Here is a 23,550-nt window from a genome sequence, read left to right on the forward strand (position 1 = left end):
CTCGTGCCCAAATGGAAGGTTTAGTCACAAGGTGATGAAGGTTTCCAATGCAGAAATCAGTGATTGGCTGAAATGTAGGAAATTGCCGCCCCCATTTAGCAAATCTGTGGTCAATTTTCATTTGATAGAAGATGTATTTGTTTGTAGCTTTTGGTAGCTATGTGGTATCAAACATCAGTGTCTGTATTCTGACTACTTAAAAATGTGACTGAAATTATTGTTCCTGTGATAATCAGTTACTGATTATGGTTAGCTGCAAGTTCTTCAAATTTTTAAAAACCAGAAGGTACCACTTTAAACACTCATACAGGGTGCCAAAGGATGGTTAACTTTGTGTGTCTACCAGTATATGTACAAGTATGTACAAATTTAAAAAATGTTTAACAAAAGTAAAATTTTACTTTTTTTAAAAATGAAAATCATGACTGAAGACATGTGCAGTAAGCTGCTTTTACAATTAGACAGAAACTAATAATTAGATTTTTTTTTTTAATTTTGTGATTTTTAAATCTGTTTATTTTAAATTGAAAGGGAGCGTTTCACTTCTTAACAGACCTGTTCTGCCAGACCTTCTAAATCTGAGGCAGCAGTGCTAACCAACTGACATATATTTGCTTTTCCAAACAAAACTCATACATAAAAATGTAATGCTTTAACACTGTTTCTAGTTTTTTTCAGTTTGTGTGAAGCTAAGCTCAATCATAGACTACAAATAACAGATGGATGCTGTCACTGTTACGTCACTTTTTAGTTTTTCAAGTTTCATTGTGGATGTATGAACTGATTATTTTTGCTGTCACCATTTTGCATCTGACTGTGAAACACTGGGCCACTGCACACCTATACGGTAGTGGCTAACAATGGCACATCGCCAATGATATTCTTAGGTCCAGGACTCTCAATATTTCACATATAAACTAAAAGCACCATTGTGAAGTTACATATGAAATTACACTTAAATAAATAGAATATTAGTACAATATTCACATGTGCTTTGTAGGCACATGTGAATGGGGTGTAAACATGGATCAGGATGTTATGGCCACATGTTGGAAAGTCTACATGCTGCTGGTATTTTGGCAAAACCTTCCTAAGGTTGGCTTTGTTGACATCGCCAGCCACGATGAAAACCACCTCCGGGTGTAGTGTTTCCTGTGAACTGTATGGTATTTTTCCAACACTCTTTGATACAATTGAACTTCTTTTTTGGCAATATATATATATATATATATATATATATATATATATATATATATATATATATAAATAGCTACCATACAAATCAGGACTTCAAACATTTTTATAATTTTCTCATTATTTTATGATGTGCCAATGACAAATTTAAGGTAACAGCTAAACTCTTACATACAAAGACACAAGGTCCCAAAGCTGTTTTGACAGTGAACTCAAAAGTATCATAGATTTATCAACTATTAACTGTTATTGGTCTTAAAGTTTTAAGAGGCTAGATTTTTTTTTTTTTGGAAAATATTTTCCCACTGTGCCAGCATGCCCTCCTGCATGACAAGAGAACAACAAGCAAAGCATCATTCAACAGCTACATTGACAAGATGACGCTTGTGGTGGGCCACTTCTCTACCATTTGGCCAATCACTGAAGCCGTTGACTAAGAACAGACCTCATTACGAGCTTGCAGATGTGAAGCGAGAGAAAGTGAGAGAAGACCTACTGTACAAGACACTTCAGCAGGGCAGGTTTTAGATGAAGGAGTTGGATTTATAATTTTAGTTTGTAAATGGAAAACTGTGTCCATCCATCTTCAGATTTTTAATCAATTATAAAAATGATCTGGACCTGCTACATCTGCAGTCACGGTATACAGAGAATGATATCAATATGCTATTTAATAATGTAAATTAACTGTTTTAGTAACTATTGATTTAGACGGGCTGAAAGTCCAACATTTTGCTAAGTGATGCTCATACATACTCTGCTGAGAATGTCAATCTACTGTTGTTTATAAGTAGCAAACAATTTAAAATCCTGCTTTGGGGCAAATGTATGATGAGCAGCTCCCCTCATGTCTTTATAACTGCCAGTGATCACTGCACTTAGGCACAGAACAAGGGCGCAGGCCTGAATGTGTGCCTCTTTTTCACACATCCTTTAACAGCTCCTTAAGATGTTTTGATATAAATATTAGTCATACATAATGAAGCGCTGTTGCAGGTTCCTAAAATAGCTAAAACACCTACGCAAGATTAAAACAGAGAGCGTGAGACTAAGTACAGTAAAGTCCCTTTGTATTCACACCCTTGTTTGAAAGGCCAACTACAGCAATACATAAGTTACTCTATTTATCTTTGTCTTGTAGAGGATATAAAAAGAAAAAACTGACTGTTGGTGCTATGCTTTAAATTATATTTTACAGGTGTGATCTTGTAATATAATATGTGACCACAGTGTCTCGGGAAAATACAGGAAATTACTTGAACTGTGTGACATATTTATGTGTCAAAAGTCGAGCAGCAGTTCATTCAAGGTCATATAAGATTTCCCTTTTACATTGGTACATATGTCTCAGTTGAGTCAGGAAGTTCTCATCACTTACAGTAAATGTGCTTTTCGGACACTGTGGGAATAGTTGTCATGGCCGGGGAGGAAACGGACGAGGAAGGACAAACATGCAGGACTCCGGAGATGGGCATAACTCAAAGGCATTTATTAATGTAGGGAAAAACAATACAAAAACCGTTCAGAAGGGAGACGAAGGGGAACCACAGGGAGCACAGGAACACACGGGCACAACATCAACGACGCGACAACAGGCATAGAAAACGCAGGACTTAAATACACAGAAGGGCTGATGAGGGAAGAGGAAACAGGTGGGAACACAGGTGACACAGATAACTAAGACGAGACCAGAGGGAAGCAAAACTGAATACAACAGACAGGGGCTGGACGAATATCAAAATAAAACAGGAAGTATGACAAGGGAACAGAGACGCAAACCTGACACAGAATACAGAGAGACACGAGGGACTAGAAATAACTGAGGGCAACTCTAACAGATAACAAAACAACCTGAGAAAACGGAAACCATACCAAGAAAACATAAAACACTGGGCCACCGGCCCAGGACATGACAGTACCCCCCCCTCAAAGGCCGGCCCCCGACGGCCAAAACAAGAAAACAAAACCAGACCAGGGCGGGAGGCGGGGGGACCAGGAAGGAGGGCCTGAAACAAAAAACAAAAACCAGGCAGGGAGCAACAAGGAAGAAGGCCCAGGGACAAAACCAAAACACTGGGGAAGCACAGGGGCAAGACCTAGAACACGAGGGCAAAAAGACAATAAGCAGAATAAACAGAATAAACAAAAGCAATGGCGCAAGGCTGGAGAGCTCCAAAGTCCAATACAAGGGTCAAAGTTCACGAACAGAGCAGGAGCCAAAACAAAACAAAAAACAGCAAACCGCAGGGGAAAAACAGTCCACAGTTCAGGGGAGTCAGTGGGAAATCCAAAAACAAAAAACACACAGTTCAGGAGGCCGCAGAGGCCAAGGGGCCACAAAGCAAAATCCCAACGAGGGAGGCCGACCGCGCTCCCAGCGGCGGCGGCGACGAGGACGAGAAGGAATCACTGGAGGCCGACCGCGCTCCCAGCGGCGGCGGCGACGAGGACGAGAAGGAATCACTGGAGGCCGACCGCGCTCCCAGCGGCGGCGGCGACGACGAGGGGGAGTCACTGGAGGCCGACCGCGCTCCCAGCGGCGGCGGCGACGACGAGGGGGAGTCACTGGAGGCCGACCGCGCTCCCAGCGGCGGCGGCGACGACGAGGGGGAGTCACTGGAGGCCGACCGCGCTCCCAGCGGCGGCGGCGACGACGAGGAGGAGGAGTCACTGGAGGCCGACCGCGCTCCCAGCGGCGGCGGCGACGGGGAGCAGGCACCGGAGGCTGACCGTGCTTCCAGCGGCGGCGGCGGAGACGCGGAGAAGACACTGGAGGCCGACCGCGCTCCCAGCGGCGGCGGAGAAGGGCGACCCCGGGCTCTGGTGGGGAACCCTCGGGTGACGTGGAGCGCTCGGACTGAGCAGAGACCCCCACCGGCTCGGACTGAGCGGGACCCCCTGGCTCGGAGCGCTCGGACTGAGCGGAGACCCCCATCGGCTCGGACTGAGCGGAACCCTCGTGCGCGGAGCGCTCGGACTGAGCGGAGACCCCCATCGGCTCGGACTGAGCGGGACCCTCTGGCGCGGAGCGCTCGGACTGAGCGGAGACCCCCATCGGCTCGGACTGAGCGGGACCCTCTGGCGCGGAGCGCTCGGACTGAGCGGGACCCCCTGGCTCGGACTGAGCGGAGACCCCCATCGGCTCGGACTGAGCGGAGACCCCCATCGGCTCGGACTGAGCGGAGACCCCCATCGGCTCGGACTGAGCGGGACCCTCTGGCGCGGAGCGCTCGGACTGAGCGGAGACCCCCATCGGCTCGGAGTGAGCGGAGACCCCCATGGGCTGAACGGGGCCTACATAGTGAGGCACCGGATGCGTAGGCCGGGACCGCGGAACAGGGCACACTGCTGCTTTATTGAGCAGCAGGGGCTGCTCGGGGAATAGCCGAGGTGCAGGGGACTGCGTGGAAGCAGGCCGGGAGACGACTGGCTGCGTGGAAGCAGGCCGGGAGACGACTGGCTGCGTGGAAGCAGGCCGGGAGACGACTGGCTGCGTGGAAGCAGGCCGGGAGACGACTGGCTGCGTGGAAGCAGGCCGGGAGACGACTGGCTGCGTGGAAGCAGGCCGGGAGACGACTGGCTGCGTGGAAGCAGGCCGGGAGACGACTGGCTGCGTGGAAGCAGGCCGGGAGACGACTGGCTGCGTGGACGCAGGCCGGGAGACGACTGGCGGCGTGGACGCAGGCCGGGAGACGACTGGCTGCGTGGAAGCAGGCCGGGAGACGACTGGCTGCGTGGAAGCAGACCGAGAGCTAGGGAGATCTGGCTGCGTGGAAGCAGACCGAGAGCTAGGGAGATCTGGCTGCGTGGAAGCAGACCGAGAGCTAGGGAGAGCTGGCTGCGTGGAAGCAGACCGAGAGCTAGGGAGATCTGGCTGCGTGGAAACAGACCGAGAGCTAGGGAGATCTGGCTGCGTGGAAACAGACCGAGAGCTAGGGAGATCTGGCTGCGTGGAAACAGACCGAGAGCTAGGGAGATCTGGCTGCGTGGAAACAGACCGAGAGCTAGGGAGATCTGGCTGCGTGGAAACAGACCGAGAGCTAGGGAGATCTGGCTGCGTGGAAACAGACCGAGAGCTAGGGAGATCTGGCTGCGTGGAAACAGACCGAGAGCTAGGGAGATCTGGCTGCGTGGAAACAGACCGAGAGCTAGGGAGATCTGGCTGCGTGGAAACAGACCGAGAGCTAGGGAGATCTGGCTGCGTGGAAACAGACCGAGAGCTAGCTGACACTGGGGCCTGGGAGGGAGCTGACACTACTGGAGCTACAGAAGGAGCAGGAGCTGAGGGAACTGGGACCAAAACCGAAGGAACTAAGACAGGGGCTGAGGGAACTGACTGAGAGGGCACTGAAACAGCTGACACTGGGGACCGAGGAAGAGTTACTGGAGCTGACTGAAGGCGAGGGAGAGCGACTGGAGCTAGAGCTGACTGAGACCCTGCTGCTGCAGCTAACACAGAAAACCGATGCGAAGGCTTGGACCTGGTTGCCCCCACCCGCGGAACAGGAACGGGTGCAGAGGTCAGCCCGTCCGTGGCTGCCCCCCCCCCGCGGAACAGGTACGGGTGCAGAGGTCAGCCCGTCCGTGGCTGCCCCCACCCGCGGAACAGGTACGGGTGCAGAGGTCAGCCCGTCCGTGGCTGCCCCCACCCGCGGAACAGGTACGGGTGCAGGGGGAGCTGGAGCCAAGGGAGCGGGAGCAGGGTGAGCAGAGAGAGCTGGAGCTAACTGAGGGGTCTGAGACTGCGACTGAGGAGCTGGAGCTACAGCTGACTGGGAACACTGCGACTGAGGAGGAGCTGGAGCTACAGCTGACTGGGAACACTGCGACTGAGGAGGAGCTGGAGCTACAGCTGACTGGGAACACTGCGACTGAGGAGGAGCTGGAGCTACAGCTGACTGGGAACACTGCGACTGAGGAGGAGCTGGAGCTACAGCTGACTGGGAACACTGCGACTGAGGAGGAGCTGACACTGGAGGAACTGACACTGGAGGAACTGACAGAGTGCTAGGGTGAACAGACATTAGGGAAACCGACTGAAGGCTAGAGGGGCCTGAGTACGTCAAAACTGGCCGCGTGGAAGCAGGCCGGGAGACAGAAAGAGCAGACTGCGAGCTAGAGAGAGCAGGAGCTAAGGGCGTTAGAGCTAACTGCGAGCTAGGGGAGACTGACTGCGAGGAGACTGACTGCGAGGAGACTGACTGCGAGGAGACTGACTGCGAGCTAGGGAGAGGAGCTGACTGCGTGGAAGCAGCCTGAGGCACAGCTGACTGGGGAGACTGAGACTGAGCCACAGCTGACACCGGGCACTGAGAATGCGCTGACACTGGGGACTGAGAATGAGCTGACACTGGGGACTGCTGTAGGTGAAGGGTGGAGGTTAAGAAATCCTGCACTAACCCATGCAGAGAGCCAAATAACCAAGGGTAATCATCGACTAGCCCTTGCAGCTGGGCCGTGAGCTGTTGCTGTTCCTGCTCACATGGGTCAGCCAGAAGGTCCATAACCAGTGAATCCACCCAACAGATAATGGTCTGCTTTGCCACCTCAGGGAGGGGAAAGGCAGGGGGGTGACGGGAATAATTGTCCGCAGGCATAGTAGCGTTGAAGCCAGTGTTACTCACGGAAACGGAGGATTGGGTGTGAAGTGGTGAAGCGGTCCGCGGCGTTATACCGCTCGGGTCTCGGGGTGCCTTCCGCCGTTGCTGCCGGGAACTCCCTCTCCTCCGCGGCTGCCGAGGAAGGGAGGGATCAGCGAAAGGGGAGGCAGGTGAGTGACGATGACGGGGACTGTTCAAAGACGTCGGGCCCCCCAGCGCTAGACGAGTGCCGTCGAAAAAATTGGAGCCGGAGGGGGTTTTGTAATGGTCGCGTCGTTCTGTCATGGCCGGGGAGGAAACGGACGAGGAAGGACAAACATGCAGGACTCCGGAGATGGGCATAACTCAAAGGCATTTATTAATGTAGGGAAAAACAATACAAAAACCGTTCAGAAGGGAGACGAAGGGGAACCACAGGGAGCACAGGAACACACGGGCACACAACATCAACGACGCGACAACAGGCATAGAAAACGCAGGACTTAAATACACAGAAGGGCTGATGAGGGAAGAGGAAACAGGTGGGAACACAGGTGACACAGATAACTAAGACGAGACCAGAGGGAAGCAAAACTGAATACAACAGACAGGGGCTGGACGAATATCAAAATAAAACAGGAAGTATGACAAGGGAACAGAGACGCAAACCTGACACAGAATACAGAGAGACACGAGGGACTAGAAATAACTGAGGGCAACTCTAACAGATAACAAAACAACCTGAGAAAACGGAAACCATACCAAGAAAACATAAAACACTGGGCCACCGGCCCAGGACATGACAATAGTACTCTGAAGCCAGTGTAGAGGATGGAGAGTGAGACCACAACCACCCCCCATATCTCTGTATTCTGGTGCATGTGTGCTTTTCTACTTAAGTCACTGACAAGCCGACTGGGTGGGTTATCACTGATAATGTGACAAAAATTCTTTGCATGAAGTGCCTTTACTTCGTGTGCAAAGCACTATTTGACAATAAAGTGGAATCTAATCTGCTGAATTCTTTATCTTTATGCATTGTTGTAGCATAAGGTTGGCTACGTTTTTGAAATGCCACAAACACAACACTTTCTGTTATTTCTTAACCTACAGACCCCCCCCCCCCCCCTCCCCCCTCAGGTCAGAATATTTACATATATTAACATCAATTAAATCCTCAGGAGCCAATAGAGGCAGCCAGAGGTGGAGGAGAGCAGACAGCCGGCAGCAGTGGCAAAAACCCTTTGGTGATCAACAAAACGGCCAGGGACGAAGGAGGCAGGGATACTCTGGTGGTTGAGAATGGTCCCAATGACAGCAAAGGAGCCAGGACCCCTCTGGAAGCCAGATTGGAAGCCAGCAGAGAAGAGAGGAGGCTTGGACAGTTGTCAAGGTGAAGCTTCTAAGAAAGCTGGGAAGCAGGCCAGCAATTGCAATGCAGCCAGAAGTGGGACAGAGTCCTTCTGAAGGATAGAAGGATTGCTGGCAGTGGTCCAGTCAAGAAGCTTGGAGAGCTGGCTCAGGCAATGGAACTCTGTGGCTCAGGCAACACAGGGTCCTCTTGCCTAGGTTCTGGTTGCACTGGCCCAAGCAACACAGGATCAGGTTGTTCAGGCCCTCTGGATTCTCTGGACACTGTGGCTGCTTGCAAGTGCAGGATTCATAGTGTCTGAGGTTGCCAGCTCCATTTCTAAGCTAGCAAGCTCTGGTGAGGCCCCAGGCAGCGCAAGCTCTGAGGCTTGCCTGGCATCATCAGACCCAGGCAGAGAGGCAGACTCCAGGTGCTCAGACTCCAGTTCAGCCAGCTCAGACAGGTGAAGCTCAGTTTTTTGTTTTTTTTTGTTGGTTGGTTGTTTTTTTGTTTTTTTCTAGGGCCCGTTATCACCTGGCCCAATGGAGAAATAGGCTCATAGTTAGCTAGCTCAGGAAGCAGAGTTCCAGGGGTGGCTAGCTCAGGCAGAAGAGGTGCAGTCACTGGGAAGGCTAGCTAAGGCAGAGGAATAGGAGTCTTTTTGGAGTGCCTGGCATTAATAGACCCAGGGAGTGCCTAGGCAACAGGGTCTTTGATGGGCCAGGCATCAGATCCTCCAACAGGCCTGGCAGCTGGGTCCAGGTTACAGGCTGAGAAGCAGCATAAAGGCTGGAGGGCCAAGCAGTGGGGCAGATAAGCTGGGCAGCAGAGAGTCCATGGGTCGCAGGGTCAAGTCATGCAGGAAGGATGCCATCTTGTCAGATATGTCAGATGTTATTGAGGTCACTGGCTAGTAACTTCAGTTTTACTGCTTGGAGCCATGCTTCCTTGTCTTGTGAAGTGGTTGTAGTTAACTAGCTCCTCTCCATTGCTGCCATGACTGAGTGAGATGGGGAGGAGCTAGTCAGCAGCAGCACTGGTGGCGTGAGGCAGGCCTGTAGAAGTAATAAAGAGGATTGAGAAGCATCTCAGTGGTCACCAAAATAAGACATAGGAGAAGTTTGTCATTCAACATGTGGTTAATATTGTGAGGGGGTATATTTAACTCAAACCACATAATTTTTCTAATATTTTTCTGTCAATCACTGACAGAAATTCAAGAATAAAATTTTCTTCTTGTTGAATTCAAGTTTTGTTTTTTTTTTCTGTCCACCATCACCTGGTGTTTGCTTTTAGGGAATCACCTGATTGTTGGGGTCTTCTCGCGAATATTGTATGGCCTTTATCTTACAGTATAAAACATGGTGAGGTGACTGTTGTTGGGATTTGGAACTATATATAAAACTGAACTGAACCAAATTAAATTGTTTTGAAAACACAAATCTGAAATGAGACCATCTGACCATTTCAAAAGGTACACTTTTTACTTTGAAGGTGAAGGTTCTGTGTTTACAACTTGCATCACACTCTTCACAGTTTCACTATTGCTTATTGAGTAGTTGTTGAGTGTTACAGACAAGTCAGCATCTTTCATGCGAACTGTGGGCAAATGCAGTTATCTGCTAATGACCAAAGAAATAGTAAGAAGCTTTTGGTGCACCACCAGTTTCACCTAGCAACATCAAGCAACCTCCAGTAAAAGCTAACCAAATGGCTGAGAATACACATTTTCTCCAAGCAGCTGTGGTTACCAGGGGGTCACTGACCACTCTCCAGGCCTGCATGACTGTGACTTTAGTATTCAATTTCATCACGGCTGCTATCAACCTCTAGCAATCACATACAATGGGTCGAGGAATACATTTTTTTTCCTAGTATCAGGCCTCAGGTCATACGTGCTGAGTTCAGTTTATATGTGGACAGTTGTGCTTGCACTCACATGACTATATCCTCAAATAGGTATAATAAAAAATGCACATTGAAAAAAAAAAAAAAAATAGACTCCGGTGTACATTTAATATGGTCACACAAGAGACAATCCTATATAATTCTAACCTATGCACTGTGCCACCTTTAAAGACAACACAGCAATTTCAGTGGTAACAAATGCACTTTAAACAACATCATGAACCAATAATATTATAATATTAAATAATTAAAATGAAATCCAGTGTCCCCCTCATATGTCCCCCACATATGCTACTGTGACTGCTGCAGAAGCAGTCACAGTAGCATTTTTTTTTTTTTTTTTTGCCACATGCAAATGTAGACAGAAAGTGAGAGACGTTCACTTGCAGACAGGTGGTGGTTTTGTCAGAGTATATATTTGAGTGTATATTTGTCTACCAGAATGTTCCACAACTATAGATGAGAGCATGGTATTTTATACTGTTAAAACTATCTCTTTGTTTAAAAAGGTATTTGTTCAGATGAGTGAAACTCCCTTTATGGTCTCACAGCATAAAGAAAAAAGGCCTTCTGCAATTTTTTTTTCTCAACAAGCAAAGCTCCATGCAACAGCTACACCAACAGAGGTTGTGGTGGGCCTTTTTACCGCCATTTGGCCAACCACTGAAGCTGTTTACTCAGAACAGGTTTCACTGTGCTTTACCAGGAAGTGAAAGAATGGTTGCCAGGCTTCAGCAGGCTACTTTTAGCTAAATAAACAGAATTGATTTAGTTCTTTCTTGCATTTTAAATGACAAATACAAGCAAGTGCAACCTTATGCACCTCTGATAAAATACAATATATATGCAATGCTCATAGGACTGCATTTAAAGGTTTAACTAATTCATTCTTCATTCTTCATAATTCATTTTAAAAGTCCTGCTTTTGCAACAGAGGCCAGTGAGGGATGAGAGATTAGTACCTCCCCGCTTTTATCAGTAGCTTTGAAAAACCACAGAAAAGTGTGATTAAAACAGTCACCGTATAACTGACGCGGTGACCATGTGTTCTTTTCTTTTCAGCTCTTTAACTTCCCTGTAAGCTGTTTTATTATACATGTTACTTATAAAAGTTATACCTGTGTCATTCCATTTGCCTTTTTAAAAACTGATAAAAACAGTGCTGCAAGACCCGCTTCCTGAGTGTACAGCAGAGAGTGACACAGGAAGAAAAGCCCCTTTCACGCCTTTCTTTGATAGCCCGACCACAGAAATGCTGAAGTTTCCATGCTTTGTTTGTTTGTCAGTAATGACTGTGACTTTGTTTGTCTGTCTGTGTGCAAATAATGCTTTGCACACGAAGTAAAGGCATGTTATGTAAAAAAGACAAAAAGTTCCTCAAGAAAAAAAAAAAGAAGATATTTATTGCTGGTCTTTAAATTTCAAGTTAATTTCACATTTACTTCTCCCATACTTGAAGAAAAGATATACAGAAGCTGGACACAGTGATTGTTTCAGGGCATTGATTTACTGCATGGCAACACTCGTTGCACCTTGTGCTTTTTTTTCCTCTTTGCTGGCGTAAACAGTGAGGCAACAGACAGGAAGTGTGGCCTCAGAGAGGGGGGGCTGTGACATGCAGCGCAGATCTCTAGATTTGGCTGAACTTGAACCGGTGACATTGTGGTTTTGTGCTGCCATTTTAAGAACATCTTCTTTGTCAGACCAACATGTTTTGGCTTGTGGTCCGCAGCATGTTGACCCTGATTGGACCACTAAGCAAAATGTTCTGGTCTGACAAAAGTTGCAGCATTTATTTATCTATTTTTTTTTCTGTCAGTATGAACAAAGTAGTTCTGCTGCACATGTATGCACATAATTTTGGCCATTTTTATGCAGTTTTAGTGGACTACCTTTTAGTGGCTGTTTTGACTCAGTTGCTTTCTTTTTTGCCTGACTCATAACATATGAAGTGTAGATGTCTTCCAATTAATTGTTTTGGTCAAACACACCAGCAATTTTTCCTCTATGTGTCAGTAAACTTGCTCTAATCAGACTATTTTGCCGATGCAGAACTGATCTGTTTTCAGAAAATGAATAAATAAACAAACAAAAAAGTTCACTAATACCGTCAAGAGGACGACTTCAGTAACTGAAGCCTAGCAGGCAGCTAGCAGCTTAGTCAAACTCTAACATTCCCTACCTCGTTTTAATGTTGATAAATTTCCTATGGATAAAATAAAAAAGAAATTTATGAAATATCAGTTGATGTGTTTGCTTGAAATATTGCTTTGCCACATGTTGCGACTGCTGTTGTATTTGTCATTTTGTTTAACTGGTGTTTCCTTCCTTTTATATAAAGATCAGTATAGCGTGATTAGTGAACCTGCTAATTAGAATATGCAGCTGCCCGGCTGTGACTTGTGTGGCAAATCTAAAGTTTACAGATGACTGCCTGTGACCTGAGGAGCACACCCACCTACTAAGGATTATTCACTTCCCATTCGCTTCTTCAAACAGCCATACTCATGTTTGTTGTAACTTCTGAAATTTGATCTGTGTGTTAAAGGAGTGAGCAGGGGTGAGCCTAAGAAGATAAACTGTTGTATTTCCATTTATTTCTTTAAGGTAAGTTATATATTATATCACAGCTGGAGGGCATCCAGCACATATATCTGCCAAACCAAACATGCCAACTTACCTGAGCTACAAAGTTCAACACAGCAAGGCTTTCTTTGCACTTGCTGGCCCAACAAAAGCTAAAACCACAGTTGGAGATAACGAGTATCTCAGTGGCAGCTCTTAACCTTCTCTGTTCAGCAGAGCTGTCTGCCTCAGGCTCTGTGCACGCTCACATGAAGATGGGCATTTTGTGGGTCATGTTATTGTTTTGCATGAAATCTTCAATATGAGAGCCACCAACTCCAATCAGGGATGTTATCAGATGATGAAGTGGTGTTTAAAAAAAAACTCTAAAGAACATAAAACAGTAAAATGCAAGAATGTTGCAAATCACATAAGAGATTCATGCTGTAGGAAATTTTTAATCTTGGGATTTATCACATAGTGCAGTAAAATAAACATTTGTATCCAAGTTAATTATAAGGATGCAGGTTAATGTGTGGCAGCCAAGGGTGTAGTAAAACTGTCATATGCAGAATGTAGTCCCACAGCAGAGACTCTATATTGCACTTAAAACATGCTGTAAATAAAAGAATTGGAGGCAACAAAACACTCCCAGTTGATTTTAAACCAAAACTCAGAACATAACCTGCTACTGACCAGGTTATGTGTTCAGCATCAGTTACCAATGGTGATTGATTTAACCAGGTAAAAAAAAGAGACGCTTTCATGACATAGAAAACACAGACTTTAAGGTTGACACAGCTATTTAAGCCATTAATCTCACTTTGTAGATCAACCCTCTGCTGTGGTGATCCCCTTGTGAATAAGGGAGCAAGCAAAAGTAGCTTATATTTTATGAGTAGACAGCTCTTTGTGTTATTTTTGATGTTTTTCATGTTGTGGTACAGCATGTTGCATGCCGCTGATATCCTGTTAGATGGTGACAATCATGACTCCTAATTGGTTGGCTCCCACATTAGGAAGGTGTGTTTGGGGCCTTTGTAGCACAATTATCAGCGGTGAGAAGAAACTTACTGTCATGTACCGCTGTGTGGGATGTAGAGAATGGACCCACAATGCACGACTCACGAGGCGAGATGAACTTAGGAACAGCTTTATTGCTGAGATCTCACAATACACACACTAAACTGTAGCGCTAACAGGAGATCAAATCATAAATCCACTTGGTGGTTTTAGTTGTCTAACTCTGATCATACCGGAACAAGGCTGAAAAAATATGCTTTCTGCAGATAATAGGTTTTGCAAATCAAAGTTAACAATTAAAAAGACCATAAATTATATTGAAATTGATGAATATTGAATGAATTTCCAACCCAGAATAAAAATTTAAATTTGAGTACATTTTTAGGGATTTGAGGATAAATTATTATCTCCTGAATTTGCACAGTTTTAGTGTGTTTCATTAAATATGAGTGGAGGCCTCACATTTGATTTCAATGTGAAGCTCAGTGTAAAGTTATGAAAATATATGTCTTACAAATGTCTTTTCAGGTGACAGCCTAAACGAATCTGTGATGTTTTCTTTCTGTAAGTTTCAGTTTGAGAAACCCACAACAAGACTTAAATATGAAATGACATTTGGTGTCGTTTCATGTGCTCAGGTTGGAAAGATGGTTGATACTGTTTCCACTCCGAACACAGTGAAACTCTAACATAACGAGAAGCCAATCAGACTGCTCTGAAAGTGTTTCCTCCCACTTCATACCATTATATTTAGATGATCATTTAAATTAGGTTTTTATCATGACAAAACACCAGAAATGAGGGTTATATTTTATTTATTCCTGATGCTCAGTGTTGGGCGTAAGTATATAAAGAGGTGAGATATACTGCAGATATGTACTGAAGTACTGAAATGTAAGAAATTTAAGAGGGCAAATATGATTCTTGATGACTGATGTTTTTTCTTTTTGGTCAGGTTGCTCAGATGAACAGATCCTCGAGACAAAGACTGTTCGTGTTGGGGAGAATATAAACCTGACGTGCACCCGCAGGGATGTGGGAACCTTGTTTTGGATCAAGCTGGTTTCAGGAAAATTTCCTAAAATCTTAGGGAGATCATTTAGCTCTCAGAGTGATGATCAGCACATTCGAACTGGAACAGAGCCTGGAACATTTGTTCTGTATATTACAAAAGCACAGCAAAGTGATACAGGAGTTTACATCTGCATGAAAACAGCAAATCGAGATTTAACATTTTTGAATGGAATCAACCTGAAAGTTGAAGGTAAGCATCCAAAAACCTAAAGAATTTTTTAGAGTTCTAGAAAACTCTGAATTTACATAATGTAGATTGTTTCTATATCTGCGCATATATGCATATGATTAAATAAATAATCTACATAATTCACTTTAAAATAAGAGAATTTTTAGCATTTTTTTTGTTCCATTTCTCAGGACCAGACCCTGTTTTCACTACTGCTGCTCCACCTGATCCTGTCCACCAACCCACAGTGACTCTGCAGTGTTCGGTCCTCCAAGACTTCCAGAATAAAACATGTCCAGCCGATGGCAGAGTGTTCTGTTTGAGTGCAGAATCACATCAGTCTCACCCGGGTTTTAATTACAGTCATATGGATGATGGAGATGAACATGAAAAGAACTCAGAGGAACTGTCAACAAAGAAATGTTTCTACAGTTACTTCAGGAACTCCTCTGACTCTCAGAATTATTACTGTGTTGTGGCCACATGTGTGGATTCATTTTCTGGAAATAAAACAGCAGGACATACTGAAGGTAACTGCATCACATTTCTATATAATGGAGGAATCATAAAATTTGTGCATTTGGTTGATTTTTCATCCAATATTCTGTAATGACTGATCAAATAACTAAAAAAATAATTTTGATTACACTCTCAATCATTGATAACTTTCATTATTTATTTTATTTTATGTCAGTCAACAGGAGCAATTCAAAGAAGGATGATACAATTCTCTATCTGTTGTGTGCTGCTTTGGCTATAAGTCTGATTGTTATAGCCTTTCTAGTGTATTCAATCAAGAAACTAAAGAAGAAATCATATGTGTATTCTAATGGTAAGCAAAGTCACTCATACTGTACATCAATGAAACAATATTTGGCAAATTTAACCCCATTTTAGTGCTATGTTTTTTAGTTGACAATACAGTTGCAGTTGCCCTGCAAACAAATGTAATTTCAAGTGGTGATCAGGAAAATGTGCAGGTAATTATGAAAAAAAAAAATAGAGGTGTAATCTATCAGCATGTTTTAATGTTTGCGCCTGTAAATATTTACATGTGCTTCTTCCTCAGACAGATGAGAACATGGTTTATTCAGCACCAACTTTTAAAAAAGCGAGCAAATCAGGAACAAGAGAAACAAAACCTGCAGAGGAAGAAAGCATCTACACTGATGTCAAGACTCTTGGGCTAGATTAAGATTTATTATCATGGATATGGATATATATATATTCTGCTTTTGTTGTTTGTTAGAAATGTACTATTATTTGGATATTTTTGACATTGTATTCACAAAAAATAATATCAAGTGTTTTCAATACATTTAAACAGTGTGAATGCCATCTATGAATGGTCTGTGTTGTTTGTCCCCTCAATATGACTTTGTATAAATATGTATTTCTCAGTGAGTCACATTAATACATCATCTTCACATTACTGTAATGGAAGAAAAAGCTGGTTACAGTGGATGTGTTACTTCCTTCTTAACACCAAATATAGATTAATGCAAAAATATAACACAAAATATTAACATTGTAATAAAGTCAGTCAGTACGTGTGCCTTCTTGAGCAGAGGGACTCAACTTCGAGGTGAGCATCTGAAGTGATTACCAACGAGAGCCAGGATACCGCTGAATGAGATGTGATAACGAGGCAAACACATCAGAGGGTTTGCTAGGCATGCGGTGCCCAGAATATCCGCTAGAAACCAACCATCAGTGACAAAGCTACGTGTGACAAACACAAATCGCTCAAAGTGCAGACACACTTTACCTTTTGATAAGCAAGTATACATTACAATGACTGCTCTCAGGTTTTCAGACACACTTTTGTGGGCTTCTCCAGCAAACTTGAGAAAGAGGTACTCCAACTGGATTTTAAGCAATTAACCAATAATAGAAAAACAGGAATTAAGTAGCCAGACAACAGCAAACAATAGCATGTACAAACAATGAACTAAATAGCAGTAAATTAATTTTGGACACATGGACATGATTTCTTTTATATAGTGACTTTATTGACATACATTTATGATATACAATAACTCTGCAGTTTCTGAAATGGTGAACTTTGGTAAAATTACTGACAGCTTTAAAGTTAACATTAGGTTTGGTAAACTGCAATGTTTGAAAAGTAGGAAGGTTTATGCTTTATGAATCTATGGCTTCATATACTGCAAGCTGTGCATCACTGCTTATTAGATGGCTGAAGGCAAAACTGGATTAGTAGTTTAAAGTAACAGTTAAAGAAAAGTATAAGAAGTTGGAAGAAGTAAAACTACAAATCCACTTCCAAAAAGCTGGGATACTGTGAAAAGTGTAAATAAAATAAAATGCAATATGTATATCTTATAACCCATATTTTATCCACAATAGAATGCAGAACACATATCAGATGTTTAAATGTACTATATTAAGAAAATAATTAGCTCATTTTGAATTTGATGGCAGCAACACATCCCAAAAATGTTTGAATAGGGCCATGTTTACTACTGGGTAGTATTCCCCTGGGAACTGAGGAGACCAGTTGCTGGACTGGAATGTTGCCCCATTCTTGTTTGATATAGGATTTAGCTGCTCAACAGTACTGGGCGTTCTTGGTTGGAATTTATTGTTTCATGATACACTAACGTTTTCAATTGGTGAAAGACCTTGACTGAAGGCAGGCCTGTTCAGCACCTGGATACAACAAAGCCGTTGTCATAGATTTATTATAGACATATTTACTATAGACACAGTATGTGGTTTAGCACTGTGCTGAAACATGCAAGGCCATCCCTGAAAAAGATATTGTCGACTTGCGAGCACACATTCCTCTAAAACCTCTATATAAAGTTGTAGTCAGAGGTTAACATGCACTCATCATGGGTATGAATGTAATGGTGGAGTAACTGTAGAACATGCATCTTTAATGGCTTTTGGATTTTATCTACTCTACACAGAGTCAGAAATAAACATGCAGACTCAAACATATGCATACACCCCAGTGATATTTGGTTAAATGACCATTAGCAAGTTGCACCTCAACCACATGCTTTTAGGTGGCCATCAACAAGCTGCTGGCATAATTCTGGCTGGATACTGTATTTGACTACTCTTCTTGGCAATATTGGTAGAATTCATTTAAATTGATTGCTTTCCTGGCATGAATCCAGCTTTTAAGAATAGCCCACAAATTTTCAATGGGGTCGAGGTAGAGCTTTGGAAAGGCCAATCCATAACAACATGTTTTGGAGCAGTGTTGGAACACCCAGTTGTGTTCTAGTTTCAACACTCTATGGTCAATTCTCAAGCAGAACTACTTGAAGGTAGTCTCTTTTTCATTATCACAGCCACTTTGTGTAACGTGCTGGTAGCACTGGCACCAAAACAGCCCAAGAGCATAATGTTACCACCTACATGCTTGACAATTGGTAAAATGTTCTTAGGCTTGAAAACCTCACCCTTACGCCTCCAAACATATTTCATTTTCAATGTGACCAAATAGCTCACTCTTTGACTTGAATGACCACAAAACGTTTCTCTGGAAGGCATTTGTCTCGACCACGTGGGCAGCTGCAAATTTCAGAGGAGTTTAAAGGTGTTAATTTTGGAGTAGGGGCTTCTTTCTTTGTCAGCACCATGTCAGTCCACGGTGATGTAAAACTCACTTCACCGTGGACGCTCGTTCCAGAAGTTTATAGTTCATGTCTGCCTTGCGCCTTGGTGGTTCCTGGGTTGTTCATGAACATCCTAACCAATTTCTTCTCATCTGACGGTGACAGTTTGGGTCACCGTCAGATGAGAAGGAGAAGGATTATTCTCCTTGAATATTCAGTAAGTTTCTTGGACTTTAACCAATTTTCTGAGTATTGGCCAATCCAATGAGTGTTGTTAAACAAATCCTATTTATTAAGAGAAACTACCAGTTGTAGTTGATTGTGATCACTAATGAGTTAAGAGGTCTTGGTGTCGTCAAGTTAAAAGACACTGCAGGACCTTCAGCAACACTTACTAAAATATTTAAGAGAGTATATGTATATATTTGAGCCTGTACTGTATGTCTATTTTTGATCCTGTGTGAATTACAGAAAATACAAAAATTCAAACTCATTAATTATGCATGCTACACAATGTATTCACCCTGGAAAAAAGAACAGTTCAAAGAAATCTCTGGAGCTTGAAAAGGGGCGACTGGACTTCTTTTTGTTTCCTGAAGCTCTTTCACTTCTCATCTGAAAGGCTTCTTCAGTTCTCAAACCAAAAGGTGGAGAGGCCCAGGTATTTAAACCCCAGTGGGCATAGTCCCCTGGAGGTGGTTGTGACCCACTACTGTTAATGTGCATAACCACATGCGCCTAGTTGTGAAAGGAGGCTTGTGTCATTACAGTCAGTGGTTTCGGGTGAAACCAATTTGGGACTTTAACCCATTCTATCAAGTGACCTATTGAGGTCACCGGAACAAAGGTGTAAATGGGGGTTGAGGTGCCTGGGGAGGGAGCTCAGGACAGAACTGGAAGATAGTTGGTAGCATAATCCACCTCCTCTGTTCAGTCACTGTTCACAGTGGACATAAGATGGCTTTTTTGTGCCATACTGCTACTGACCTACTGCCAGTTAACCTAAATAATTGCAAAATGTCCCTCCAGATGTTTTGTTTTAGTATGACTTACTTTTCATTACCCCTGAGCCAAATTTTCTTAGACGTGTTCCTGCCATCCAATTCAAGAGCTAATATTTTTCTTATTACCTCTTTGGACATTCAACATGGTGTATTGGTCATAGTAAATATGTAAATAGTAAATATGAAATTCAAATCCATATTTATTCATAAAGCACATTTTAAACAACAAGACTGACCAAAGTGCTGGACATGAAAAAAGGATAACACAGTAAAATAAATACACCATACACATACATGTGCACGCAAACACACATCAACAAATATATCTAAGAAATCACAAAAATATAAAAGATAATACAACTGCCTAAATAGCTCTCACTATAAATAGCTCTCACTCTGGCTTGAAAGCCAAAGAATGCAAATGAGTTTTAAGGTGTACATTAAAAACATGCAGAGCGGAAGCTGACCTAACATGAGGAGGCAGCTTATTCCATAGTTTAGGGGCTATAGCTGAAAAAGCTCAATCCCCCCCGTTAAGTCAAGTTCTTTCCTGCATTCTCGTCTGGCAGCTCAAGTAAAATTGTTCAGCTAGGACTCAGGTTTTAGCCTAAGCTGTATGGTTTTAAGGATATTTTTACAAGATGTAAAGAGCAAAAAAGTTAACTCCTAGTATTTAAACATGGGGATGGCCTCTTAGTTTCCAATGTAAAAAAAAATAAAATAATAGGCTTTTTGTCTTATGCAGTTTTCAAATTTTTGAAGTGAATTCTAAGAAAAGTAGAAAAAAAAAAAAACTCAGTATATCTCTTTCTGAAATTGCTGGAAGTGTGTTTATCTCACTAAATAGCTGAGCAGCTGAAAAAAAAACAGAGACAGAGATAACCCCAGAAAACAAGCAAACTGTTATAACCAAGTAGAGTTGGTTAATCCTTTTACTACCACAGGGGTCAGGGTCACCCTGACCCCTGTGGTAGTAAAAGGGTTAAATATAACTAAGTTGCTATGTTTTGTTGCCTCAACCTAATAAGTGTAATCAGTGAATGAAAGCAAAGCTTTAGAATAGACCCAGATAGAAATTAATACTCTCCTGGTTCAAAGTGGGTGTGCTCATTCCCATCTACAATATAACATGAACATTTTTAAGTGGAAACAATCCAGCAAATATATTTAGATAAAATGAAATTGGTTCATACAATTAGTTGGAGAACTTACTGACAGATCATAATAATGGCAGAAAATGAATATTGGGTAGAAATGATGAAATAACTATAGGATAAGCTCCTAGCATTCATTAGAAAAGGGATTTACTTATCATTAAAATGAGTGCCTGAATGGATAAGGAAGAGAAGATATACTCCTGGATGAGAGCAATGTGGCAGGAAGTGCACTTTATTCTGTGGTAACCAATCAGATGCATTTGACACTGTGACATAAACGGTCTAAGCTATAATACCTCCTACCCTCACTGAAATACCTACAAGGTCCCCCAAACGAGACATTGCAGGATGATCGTGTTATGGGTTACACTGCTTGTTCTTCATCGAGGATGTAAGTGTTTTCTTATTCTGTGCAAGTTTCTCCACACATATATGATGTTTGCATCATGGTTTTCCTGCATCATTGTGACTTAATGTTTTAACTTTTATATGATTCTTTCAAATAGATACACTTATCCCAGTAACTACAGTTCAACTTGGTGAACCTGTAACCTTCACATGTGTCCTGCCGAAGAGTGACTTAAGCCGCAGAGTCCACTGGTACAAGCAAAGTGCCGGAGACACTCTGAAATTCATTTGGGCACTGAAGGAACCTGCAACACCTGAGTTTGCACCTGAGTTTTCTGACTCCAGATGGAAGGTTAATTACAATAAAAATGTTACTAACCTGACCATTTTGAGGACAAACCAAGAGGACGAGGGAATCTATCACTGTGGAATCACACAATGGCTCACAAATACTAACTGGACCGGGACATATCTGTTAGTAAAAGGTAAGTTTTGAAGAATTTCCAGATGAAATTCTTCAAAAGTGAAGCTGCTAAAACTGTATTTTATCAATGCCAAGGAAAAATACCCCATTGTTAATAAGTATGTTGTGAAAACTGACTAATATAATTCAAAATTCATAAAATTTGCACTCAAGATATGTTTAGTCTGTTTCTTTTGTTCAAATGTTTGCACAGTGCTTATCACCTGATTTTAGTGAAATATGTTCTTGACTTATTATTTTTCTCAGGCTTTCAAAATATGCTCTGTAGTCACATTTGTTAACACGCTTTCATACGACACAGGAAACACCCAGAGGACAAACTATACTGTTGTTCAGGAGAAGACAGTCCCTCCTGCAGGCTCAGTGACTCTTCAGTGCTCAGTCCTCTCTGACTCTGATAACAGGACGTGTCCAGGTGGTCTCAGAGGGTTCTGGTTCAGGGAAGGACAAACATCTCATCCTGGCATCATCTACACTGATGGAAACAGACAACATAAATGTGAGAAAAGATCTGAGACTCAGCAGAGTTGTGTTTATCGCTTCTCTAAGAACGTCAGCTCCTCTGATGAAGGGACTTATTACTGTGCTGTGGCCACATGTGGGGAGATAATGTTTGGAAATGGAACTAAAATACAAATGGGTAAGATTTTACAGAAAAATATAAGATCAAATAAGTATCAGTTCCTTTTAAAATCACTAATAATTTATTTTCTTGGTTTTGTAGCTCCAACAGCAGGTTCTGAATTTACTGCATTGGTGGTTACAATAATCTGCTTGGTTATTTCTCTGATTCTTAATATAATTTTCATTTGTTGCCAAACTTCAAGAGCATCATGTGAACAATTTAAAGGCAAGTGCTGTTCATCAAATCTAAAATTATAATAGTGTTTTAGTTTTCCTCATATTAAACTTAACTTTGCAGATAAATATCATTAATGGTCAATAATTTAATTTAAACTTAAATATACAAGTGAAATTGTTGGTCCAGGCTTGAAGACTAATTAAAAAGTCAATAATATTCCTTTTTCTCACCATCATGGACAGAAAACAACTCTTCACAAGCAAGAAAAGATGAATTGAGCCACACAGTGGATGATAGTGTAAGTAATAAGACCAAATCAGATTTGTTATTTCACTAAAATGATTTCCAACAGCGTGATGTAACAGTATGAATTATATTATTTTTTATAGAATGACAGTGGACATGATCTGAACTATGCTGCTCTGCATTTCTCTGGAAGGAACGCTACACGAGAAAAAAAGAAGAAGAAGAATCAAACTGAAGACAGCGTGTATTCTCAAGTTAAATGCAGAATGTGAAAGTGTGTCTATGAAAATACCAGAAGTTATTCCTAATTTCACTGAAAACATGATGATTTACTTATATATAGGCAATTTACATTAATCAAAGGATGAACCAAAGTTATCGCTACGCATAACAAAATTTAACAAACAACCATTTTACAATTTTTGTATTGTATTTTCAGACACTTTGTTACTAACAGCCTCTTAAAAAATCACCATCAAACTGTCATGTGTTTCAATTTCTTTGTTATCATTTTTTATGGATTCATCAAAGATAACAGACGGATTTTCATAAAATAGTTTTTTTTCACCAATAAAGCTGTATTAGTTGGCATATCGCAGCATGCTGTGCAGTAAACACTGAGAAAACTGGAGACAAGGACAAAAATGAAGTATCAGGCCTAAAACACACTATATGAAAGTATATACATGAACAGTATATGAAAGCCATGTCCTCAGGACCTGAGTGAGTGAGTGATTCTGGACTGTAGACACAACTTTTCTTCACATCTTCATTCCTGCTGTTCCTGTGACTGTAAATAAATTCTGATCAAATCTTTCTGATCCAGTTCTGAACCAGTAAACTGTATGCTGATACCTTTTTTCAACTTTGTTTCAAATAAACAGATTTGTGGTGAATGTGATCTGCGAATTGAGACAAATTCCCAACATATTCATAACAAATTTGAGTATGATCTGTGAGACTGACAGAAAAAAGAAAAAATTACCGTTTACAGCCAAGAATGTATCATTGGTGAATGCAGTGGTATACCCTATTTTAATGTGGGAGAAGTAT

General features: G+C 42.5%; 1 protein-coding gene and 1 pseudogene across 2 annotated transcripts; both read left to right on the forward strand.

Annotated features, from left to right (window-relative positions):
- The first annotated feature begins 6,901 nt into the window (after positions 1-6,901).
- On the forward strand, positions 6,902-16,070 carry LOC115787436 (uncharacterized). Of its 2 annotated transcripts, XM_030740141.1 has the most exons (7): positions 6,902-6,964; positions 7,955-8,587; positions 14,576-14,884; positions 15,055-15,393; positions 15,558-15,695; positions 15,776-15,843; positions 15,933-16,070. In XM_030740141.1, the coding sequence occupies exons 3-7, from the start codon at positions 14,827-14,829 to the stop codon at positions 16,056-16,058; spliced, it is 729 nt and encodes a 242-aa protein (XP_030596001.1). In that variant the 5' UTR covers positions 6,902-6,964; positions 7,955-8,587; positions 14,576-14,826; the 3' UTR covers positions 16,059-16,070. The 2 variants fall into 2 exon arrangements, with proteins under 2 accessions (XP_030596001.1, XP_030596002.1); XM_030740142.1 differs by lacking the exons at positions 6,902-6,964; positions 7,955-8,587 and adding an exon at positions 14,412-14,476.
- Positions 16,071-20,930: 4,860 nt separating this feature from the next.
- On the forward strand, positions 20,931-22,786 carry LOC115787349 (signal-regulatory protein beta-2-like; annotated as a pseudogene).
- The last annotated feature ends 764 nt before the right edge of the window (positions 22,787-23,550 follow it).

Source organism: Archocentrus centrarchus, chromosome 10 (genome assembly GCF_007364275.1).
Source record: "Archocentrus centrarchus isolate MPI-CPG fArcCen1 chromosome 10, fArcCen1, whole genome shotgun sequence".
Lineage (NCBI taxonomy): Eukaryota > Metazoa > Chordata > Actinopteri > Cichliformes > Cichlidae > Archocentrus > Archocentrus centrarchus.